Genomic DNA, 10,814 nt, shown 5'->3' on the forward strand with positions numbered 1-10,814 from the left:
CACAAAAATCAAATAAATAGAAATGTAACCACAAAAAAGCATCAGATAAAGCTACACAAGCTAGAGACAGAAGTTGAAAAATCAATAAACCCAAAGCAACATCAACAAATAAAAAGTACCACAAAGGTATAACATGAAAGCAATTACATACAAAATGAAATATAGAACACATTGAAAGAAAAACAGCACAAGAGAAATAGTGACTATAAATCACAGAAAGATAAAACATTGCTCCCAGTGCCTTGAAACAGAAAAATGAACTAAACTGCAATGATATGACTAAAAATGGAATGATAAATACTGCCCTGTAAACGTACATGCTGAACATGTACTGCGTTTTTATAATGTAAAAATTATGTGTATCTACGATTGCTATGGCTGGCTTTTAATCAATGGTTTACTGCAGCAAAGGGTATTTTCTGAAGCAAGATATTTCTGTAAAAACCTATTACACACATAATCAAGCTGCTGTGAAATGTTGATAAACAGTAATACTAAACGTAACCATATAAGTCTTGACAGGCCTCCAGTTGAACATGCAGTTTATGTTTTGAATGTAGGACAAAGTGGACCTTACGTTTGCTATTTCAAGTGTTTGGCAGCCACATACAATTTGTTATGTTTGTATGCTTTAGATATAAAAAGTGATTGCAGTACATTTGTTAACTACACCAATGGTATTTGTATTTGAGCTGCCAACTTAAACAACAGGCTGTCATATTAGTCACCCCGGTTTAAATAGCTTGACACACACACACACACACACACACCTCTTTTTGTTGCAAAATAGTAGTTTATAAAAAGAAAAGCATCTTTTTCTATCAGTAACATTGTGCCTTGTTCAGTTTTCCATGCTGTGATTCATTTGTTGGCTTGCTGACTCTCACTCATGTTTTCTGTCCACTGTCGGCCAAGCTTTTGTGCAGAGCACTGGTCATTTTCAATATTAAATGCCCAGTAGGCGGCTTTGCTGCATGTTCTCCCCCACTGGTGGTGTCTCTGGTGACACGTCAGTGCAGTGGTCCTCCAAACAGGTAAACATGGGGGGTCGCGAAACGACCAAATCGTACAAGCTAGACCTATGATATGTAATGACTATAGAGCAGCACAGCTGGTCTTTTATAAAAAGTTGACATTGCATTTAAACACTGTCAGATAAGGCAAACTGCAGTATGAATATACATTTTATTTCTGTCATTTATTAGTGAGTATGCTTTTTCAATAGGAAGGTCAAACCAGAACAAAGTCTCTTTAAAAGGGGTCTAGAAAAAGTTTGAGAACCACAGCTTATTACATATATATGTTTTCATCAAGTTATTAGTTCAAAATCAGGGTGTATACAAGTATGGAGGAATCTGAACCGGAAAGCTCTATTGGGGTTGGTTATGCAAGGTATTATTTTTTTTTAAATATACGTCAAGCCCGCTTAATATCAATTCAAATAGACTGCACATAAATTGACAATAAGCAGAGCTGACATAATCTTCAATTCACTGACGCCATAGCAACCTTGAAGCCGTTAAAACAACAGTATATATTACCAAAGTGATATTATCAGGAACTTGTTTACATTGACTCACATTATATTGTTGTGGGGACATTTTAATTTGATAATAAGTGATGTGATATGTGAATGGCTGGATCTTATTTTTGTTTTCATTTTTGCTATTTAGCACTATGAGAAGTTTTATATTATTTATGTAATTGTATAATTACTGTTTTTTGTTGAGAAAGTCTTTTGTCATTATTTCTGATACTATGTGAGGCCTGTCTGCAACGTGGTGCTCAGCACATGTCTAGCAACAGCAGCTGCTGGGCTCAGCAGCACTGCGCAGGACCGAGATACTCACTTTGGTTGTTGTTGCATGCAATTTGAACCCCAGTATCTTGATGCATTTTGGTGACAGCTTTTTAACATCACCATTGCAAAGGCTGTTAGTCCATTCTAATAAGCAGGCTTCTCTTAGTCTCGTGTGGGTACTGACTGAGTGGTTTTGCCAGTGACTTTTACAGGTGGGCATCCCAGTACGTTGCCATCCGCGGTGATTGCGAACCGGTGAAACAGTACCAAACCGGTACCGAGGTCAACGACTTCCGTTCTGGATAATTGCAGCTTCTGCAAATTTTGTGCCCCTTTCTCCAAGTGCACGCTTGAAAAGAGGTTATCCCACAGCTCTAAGGAGAGTTCTGCGTCCCTTACTCCTGCTCAGCGCTCTTCCCCATCACCCCCTTGGCTCTGTGCCAAGGGAGAGTGGACGATGCACCTGGGAAAGTAGCCCAGGCAGGACACCGTCTTCACGTTCTTCCTCATCCTCTTTGAGCTCTACCTCTGCTTTCCCTCTCGGAAGAGGAAGAAGAGTCGCTGTTCAGGCGATCGGCAGACGGAGCAGATGGAAAAGGTCTGGCCAGCTGTTTTCCCATCAAGGAACTATTCTTGCTGAATTACTGCAGGAACGTTTGGCAGCACCTGCCCCCTTGGAGCTGCAAGCGCAGATTGGCCACAGGAGGACATACTGTCTATCACCTTCTCTGAGAAGGTGGGCAAACAGGAGCTGGCCTTCCCATCTAATGATATGGAGTTGGACGGTACATCCCTGCAGTTAAACTCTCCCTGTCGACAGAGATCATACTAACCGCCTCAGTTCCCCCCAGTTCACCCGAATTTTGTATATGAAATCCACTGCCTGGGACCATCCGGCAACAGCTCCTGCTGTTTCCTGTTCGATGGACACCCTATATAGTGTGCATGAAGCAGGAAGCTGTGCCTGGCCCATTTTCCGCTGGTTGAGGTTTCCATTGCTGCCTTGGTCCAGGTGCCTAATTTGGCGCTCCTATCCAAGGGCGCTGCCTGCCCTAACAAGCATAATAGGTTCCACTGCCCTGCGCAGAGACAGAAGCCACGGGCCAATACACAGGCTAAGCAGCAGTCCTAGGATTTTGCTGTGACAGGCCCAGTGCCCCTTCTTGGGTAACCATTTGGACTATAGGCATCAGTGCACCATAGACACCTGCTTGCTTACCACCATTCAGATCGGCTGTTCAAGGCAATTCAAGTATGGTGCCCCTCCCTTTCAGGGCGTGACAACAACATCAGTCATGGACCCACAGGATGCCGCTGTGGTGTCTCAGGAGATAACAGAAACAAAAACAGGCTATTCGCATGAGAAACAGCGGGCACATCTATGCATAGGTTTGCGCTGGGCAGTGTCACCAGAAGGGAGGTCGTCCCCATGGACGCATCCAGCCTGGGCTGGGGTGCTGTGTGGAATGGTCCGGGTGTGCAAGGTGTGTGGGACCCCACATGGCTGGGTCTCCACATCAATGCAGGCAGTTTACTTGGCTTTACAGAATTTCTTGCAGGAGGTTCAAGGCAGACATGTGCGTGTCCGTACAGACGACACAACAGTGGTGGCATACATCAACCACCAGGGCGTCCCCCAGTCTCCATTTTGTGGCCCGCAAGCTTTTGCTGTGGGCACACGAGAACCTCCTCTCACTGTGGGCAGTGCATTTGCCCAGGGTAACGAACTAGGCGGCGGACCTCTCAAGGTGGGTCCCCAGCAGCTCAGAGTGGAGGATTCACCCCAAGGTGGTGAGACTGATGCAGGTCTATCTGGCAGCTATTTTAGCTTGCCATGTTAAGATTGATTCTGTCTCCCCAGGCGCTCACTGAAAGGTGCTCGCCGGCTTCGGCAGCCTATGAAGGACATTGTTCCTCGCTAGAGGCTAAAGGTGGTGCTAATGCACTCATGAAGCCTCCATCTGAGCCCCTGCATTCAGCGGAGATGACATTTTTATCATTTAAAGAGGCTTTCTTGCTTGCTGTCACCTCTGCAAAGCGGGTGAGTGAGATGCAGGCCTTCTCTACAGCAAAAGCCTGCCAGGATAAAGGTCATGCTCTGTACCAGTCCTGCCTTTTTGCCAAAGTCTATCTCGGCGTTCCACGTCAACCAGTCTGTGGAATTGGAGGCTTTCCATCCATCTCCTTTCCAGTCTGACAGAGTAACAGCTCCAGAAAAGCTCAGTGCCTATTCCACCAGGGGCATGACAACTTTGTGGGCTTTATTCCAAGGTGCATCTGTCAAAGACATGTGCTATGCAGCGGTGTGAACTACTCCCCGTAGTCCTTTTGATACTTCATGGGCGGAGTCCTGACTGCGTCACAGGCTCGGTGGGCAGCTTTAGTATACAATTTTCAGGATTCGGGTCTTTAGGAGGTAAATACCCATTTGATAATGGTTACATTTCTATTTCAGGGAACCAGGGTTATGAAAATAACCTAACGTTTTGTTCTAAACAAAACGTTAGGTTATTCTCATAATTGTAAATTAATAATGCAAAATACAGTTACTTTTTAAAATGTATGTTTTAAGTTATTGTATTTCTTAGGCTGGATTTATTTATTGTTTTTCATGAGATTTCACTTTATTATTAATTGGTCTGTTACCAGTAACTGGAGCTAACTGTGCCATGTGAAGAGCACTGTTTGTGTTTGCTTTTTTTGGCAAGAGCTCCCCCCAGCTGATCTCCTTTTTTGCCCTCATGGTTATGCTAGGGGTGATCATGTACCCTCATTTATATCCTGAAAACATGAAGTGTGACTGGGAGATATTGAATTACTTACCAGTTAATTCCCTTGGTTACAGTCCATATTAAAATGCAGACTGTAACTCCACATGAAATTCCTGTCAACTGTGTAATCGAATAAGGAGAAATCCTGCTGTCTAATTTAAAGCGGATAGAAATCTGTATTTACAGATTTTTCTTCTCCCCACTGGAAGTTGTAATTGAATCCATACTTTAGTACAGACAACACTGTACCTTTGTCATTGTAACGGTAACAGTTTTTTTTCCCTGCCAAATAAATGTAGCTTCTTGCATGTATGTACTTCATTATTATCACAGGTTGATAAGTTGCATGTTTCTGCAAGGGGTTTGAGAAATTCTTGTGTGTAATTTCTCGGCTGACAGTTTGTAGAACTCTCACGAGCCTCGCATAACAAAACACATTTTATTTGTCTATTAAGCTTACTGCTTCCTGTACAGGGACATTTGATTTGCAGAAAAATGAAGAATATATACTTTAAAATTGTAAAACTGACAAATTAACTTTAAAATGTGATGCATTGTTTTGTTTTTAAATTACATCTTTGGTACTCATGTATTGTTAGTTCCTATGAATAACAATATAGCCCAGCTGAGATAGTGTCGCATTACCAGTGGTGACCCTGCTGGCAAATTATTTCTCAGGGTCACAGTGAGTCAGTGGCTGAGCTGTGATTTACAATCTGTGCTTCAGCCATTAAAATTATTATTATTATTATTTATTTCTTAGCAGACGCCCTTATCCAGGGCGACTTAAAATCGTAAGCAAATACATTTCAAGTGTTACAATCTCACCTTATTAGGACTGGCCATTTTTGTTTATTTTTCAAATGATCCAGGAACTAAATTGAACAAAAGCATAGCAAAGCAAAATCTCAAAGATTTGTAAGCTCTGTCAAAATGACATCTCTTATTTTGAGGTTGGGAGTGGATTTGGGCTTGAACCGGAGCCAACTGCCCTGTGCATGAAGTTTTCTTGTTTGTACCTTTTGTGATGTTCCTTTCCTGTGTTTGAGGCCCTCCTAAGTCAATGCAACCCATTGCCTTAAAAGTATTTATCCTTGTTTCTACAGGTGCACCCACAGGCCATCAGCTGGCAGAAGATATGAGCCACTGGCAGCTCCACGCCCACTACTACCCACCCCTCCTCCGCTCTTCCACCATTCGGAAGTTCATGGTGGGATATGAGATGCTGGCTCAGGAACAGAGGGACCTCACTCCAGAGCAGGTAGGGGAAGGGATTGCACTTTACACACCTTACCATTTCATGCCTACACCCATTGGAATAATATATATATACATACATACATACATACATACATACATACATACATACATACATACATACATACATACATACAGTAGAGAGTCAATTATCCGAATTAATTGGGACCAATACTAGTTCGCATAATCGATTTGTATGGATTATTGAACAGGTATTAATAACAATTAATGTTATTAATTGTTATTAATACCTTTTAATAATGTATAGAATAAAGTTAACATACACAAGTACCTTCTGATGATATATAGCTAGTAACCTATTCCATCACATTAAGCATAAAAAATTTCAAAGCTTTACAAATCATTACATTAATGCAATTCAGTAAAACTTTAACACCTACAGTTAAGGTAATGAAATACTGTAATTAAACATCAAAATTTTGAAAATAATCAAATACAATTCAGTACAACTTTGACACATTACAGAACGTTAGGAATCATTAAACTTCAAAAATTCAGTAAAATGTTTCTATACCTTGATACTTGCTGTTAAAGCATTGTAATAACTTGCAATTTAAATGAATAAAATAAAAGTTCTTAGCTGCTCAATAACATAGACCGGATCTCCAGCCCTTATTGACGAAATAGAAAACAAATCAAGAATGAGGTGACTGTTTTAATTTGCTTAACTGCAACAATTTAAAGCACACAATGCTGCATCTAAGGTTTTGGTGGTCTGAATAATTCTGTAACTTTCATTTGCCTCAGTCTGCTGGTCCTTTTTTTGGCAGCTAAATCTCGTAGCCGTTTTAGCAGCAGAAGCTGTGTGTGTAATAAACCACACGTAATTCATCACGTGATTTGGTTGTTCAAAGATCGGATAATTGACTCTCTACTGTATTGTGTTTGTGTCTTTCACATTATTATAGTCTTGTTAGGAAATACGGTACAATAGACAGAATTGTAGTAGGAGAGATGAGTGTTCAAGAAGGTTGCTTTCTTCTTCCATAAAGATGGCAAAAAGTTTTTAAAGTAAGTACAACATGCTGTGGAAGAAATGAAATATGCAAACCAAACACAAAATGATTTATAAAATAAAAGGAATGATTTAAAACACATTCTAAACTGCAATAGGAAATTAAGCAGTGGGATGGAAGCCGATAATATAAATGCTTCTTGCTGTTTTGAGTTTGGCAATGATGCTGCATCACGCCATAAGTATTCATATGGCTTGTGCTACTTGTGTGACATTACATGAGATACATTGCCTGCAGATAGCTCATGCATAGTTCATTGTCTTTTATACCAGGCAAATATCTTACATGGCTCAAACTATATTAATTTCTCCATCCATTATCTTTAGTAATAACTTATTTTGCACATGAATGGGACATAAAGCTGACAGACAGTTTAATTTGAATTGGTCATTTATTCCAGACGGAGGATGATGGCAGAAAGATTTGTTTTGAATGTACTTTCTAAGAGTTTTTCATTTTGCAAAAAGGATTTAAAAACCTAAGAACATTTACGAACAAGAAGAGGCCATTCAGCTCATCTAAGCTTGACGGTTCCTAGTCGCTGATTAGAGCACTTGTGTTGTAATGCCTCGTCATACTAGGATTACCCAATAAGATTCAAATATGTACAATATAGGAGAGAGATTATCTTCTGGGGAATCACTAACGAGTGAATTGTTCATAAGAGTTTAGGAATGACTGAGCCATTATTATATCAACAATGTATAACTAGCAAAACAGTAGTTTTTAACCCCATCTCATTACTTACTTTTGACATTTACCAGGTAACAATTTTGGCTTTTGACTACATATTTGTGAATCCACATTTAAAAGACAGTAGAAAACTACATGCAAAAAAAAAAGTTCCAATGAAAATAGTACTTGTGAACTGCATGGCTGGTATTTCTACAAGGAAACTCATTTTGAGGAAGCAGTTGCTTTTGCAAAGGTTAAAAACTAACAGCTGCACTTTTTATTTTGTTCATTCTCACAATTTCATTCCAGGCAGCTGAGCGATTACGGAACTTGCCAGAGGAACACTACAAAACAAAGGCAGACAAAAGCAATTTGAGGGAGAACGCTAAAGAAAGCAAATGAGCTGCTCGGATAGCAGCAGCGCACTGATGCATTCTTACAGAGCATATGCACAAGAGGGACACCTTTCCCTGCATCCACCGGTATCAGAAAAAGTCGTGCCCCCGCTTCCACAAACCATTCATTAAAAGTTACAAAATCCTAAGGGTTTTATTAGTGTCGAGTGTTTTTTTTTATTGCAAAAACACAACAGAGACCCAAACCTCCCCACCATTCAGGAGGGGAAAGAAAAGTCTAAATTCCTGATAATTAGGGATGATATGTACTTGCACTCTTCAATTGTAAAGACTGTTTTGGGATGGGAACACTTGTTCACAAACTGTCTGAGGCCACAATTACTCATTTCCAATAGCAAATAGCCACCATTATTTTTTTTTACAAACTATAGTAGGTTAATCTACAGTAGTACTGTAGATCTATCTGGGGAGGTTCAAGAGTGATTTTTAAACTAGGACAGTATGAGCAACAAAATACATCCAAATTGTAAATCTGGACACATTGCAACATATGCTGTTCCACTCACATACTGTCATTGCTGGGAAATATACAAAGGAGGTCATCTTCAAATTAGTTGTCCTTTAATGGGTCTAATAATTAAAAACCTTTTAATTGCTTTTTATGAGATATTGCCTTTTAGGTGGGATTATATGGAACTATTGAAGTTATTCATGAATACAAAGATTTTATTTTTTACCCTGTCCTGCTTAATTTTCTATTTTGATTTAATATTTACCATCTTAAAAAATACCCTCTCAATTAAAACAATTACTATGTATTTGGATTTCTATAAATCACTTTAAAAATTGCGATATTAATAATAAATTAGTCTTTATAGTTATAGGCATCGTTAAAAATGGCTGTCATTAACCCTTTCACATTTGAATTATTATTATTATTATTATTATTATTATTATTATTATTATTATTATTATTATTATATTATTATTATTATTATTATATTTTTGGTTACACATTTTACAACCAAACAGCATTAAAACAGCTTACATACAGTTCTGGGGGGTGTTTTTTTTTATCAGACTTAACATGATGTCACTATGTTGGCCCTTTCCATCAGCACGGGACAACATAGTGCCATTGCAGCCAGTTATCTAGCAGGTAATGACCACAGCATCAGATATTTTTTTTTTGTCTTATAGGAGAGCCACCCTCGTAGGGAGACCTGAGAGGGGCTCTGAGGGAAGACAACATTCAACCAGATATAAAAACTACACAACAGAATTGCTACTGTATTGTAAAGTTTTTATTTCTGCATCAATATATAACTTCTAAAGCGATGGAATTCTCTTGATAGTTGTATCATATTGTATATGATTATATTTTATTAATTGATATCTTGAAACACATTACACAGATATAACACTTCAGTTATCTTTAAATGCGATACAATGTTTGCGTAATGCAAGCAAAACTACTCTTTTTAGCAATATAAAAGTCTTTAAATTATATATTAATGGCAAGTTGCAGTGTTCATGAATACAATTTTTACCTTAGCAATTTGCTACAAAAATAAGTTCATGGGGTATAATAGATTTATCAATAGAGTAATGATTGCTTTGAAGTATTTTAATGCAATTACTTTGAGAGTGCTTTTATATCCCTTTCCTTTTACATTTTAGTTATTCAAAAGACAACAGATTGCTCTCTGTAATGTTTTGATTTGATTTGTCCATTGCAGCAGATGGCACGTCTCTTATTCGCATACCATTGGTTTATAATGCAATAAATAAACACACAGTGGAACAGGTACTGCAGCGGCATGTATTCTGTTAATGCACAAGGTTTTAGAAGTTGACATATAATGTGTTATATTCTATATTCAGTTTAATCAGTGGCAAAGGAGGGATTTGTAATTAATTGGAAAACAAGCCCAATTTAAAAGGCATGTACATTTTTAATCTCTTTTTGCAGCTATAATTTATTTTTATTGACTTTAATCTTTGCCAATTTCCCCCATCTGTTCTCTGTTCTGATTAGTACATGCCTTTTCCTAAACCTCTCAGACACACCGTGGCTGTCATGATAAGCGTGTTTATTCTTACGGTTTTCATACTTCCCAGAATAGTAATAGAACATTGTTAAACTTTAAAAAAAAAGTATGTTTAATTTAATTTACATAACTGGTGTCTAGATAAAGCAGATCTTGCTGACATTCATTTTTTTTCATTTTAACTATTGGTACACAATCTGCCTGTATTGTGTTGTCATATGAACAAAAAGACATTCTGCTACCTGATGTTTCCAACATAGGCTTATACATATAGTATATTATACAGTACCATTCTAAATGGTATATAGCTCAAATATTCCATTTCAATATATATATATATATATATATACATGTAATATTTTGGTCTTAAACTGAGCCACAGAGCAGGCAATGTCACATGATGATGAACCAAGAACCATGGATAGATGTCCAGACCAGGCCTCCAGTGAATCTGAAGCAACTATAAAATGCTAGAGTAAACAGAAAAGCCTCTCAGAAAGATTAAGGTAAGGGATGGATAAACAACCATTACATTTGAATCTTTATCTGTATACCTATGAAAAATGGAAACATTCAGAGTATTCCGTCTTGTGTCTGGTTTATAGTGTCAGTAATCCCATTGCTGCCTTCTTCATGATTGTGTTTTGAATTAATTATATTTTTCACCAAATATATCTGATGAATATGTTCAGCAGGAAATGCAGAGATATTGATAACAGAGCAAAATCTCGACTTGAAATCAGGAAATGAGATACACATGTTAACGATGCACAGCTGTCTGCTATAGAAAGAGGACGACTGTATAAGGGAGTTTTGCTTTAAGTTTTAGTTTAATTGTTTTGGTTGCAAATTATTTCATCGCCTTT

General features: G+C 38.2%; 1 protein-coding gene across 1 annotated transcript in view; it reads left to right on the forward strand.

Moving 5' to 3' along the window:
* Positions 1 to 8,818, forward strand: part of LOC117420872 (galactose-1-phosphate uridylyltransferase) — a 72,207-nt gene extending 63,389 nt beyond the window's left edge. Inside the window, exons 10-11 of the mRNA XM_034034586.3 lie at positions 5,679 to 5,833; positions 7,851 to 8,818. Of these exons, the coding sequence (XP_033890477.2) occupies positions 5,679 to 5,833; positions 7,851 to 7,943 (248 nt within the window). The 3' untranslated portion in view covers positions 7,944 to 8,818. The remainder of the gene's footprint in view (positions 1 to 5,678; positions 5,834 to 7,850) is intronic.
* The last annotated feature ends 1,996 nt before the right edge of the window (positions 8,819 to 10,814 follow it).

The sequence above is a fragment of the Acipenser ruthenus genome, chromosome 1 (genome assembly GCF_902713425.1).
Source record: "Acipenser ruthenus chromosome 1, fAciRut3.2 maternal haplotype, whole genome shotgun sequence".
In the NCBI taxonomy this organism is placed as follows: Eukaryota; Metazoa; Chordata; class Actinopteri; order Acipenseriformes; family Acipenseridae; genus Acipenser; species Acipenser ruthenus.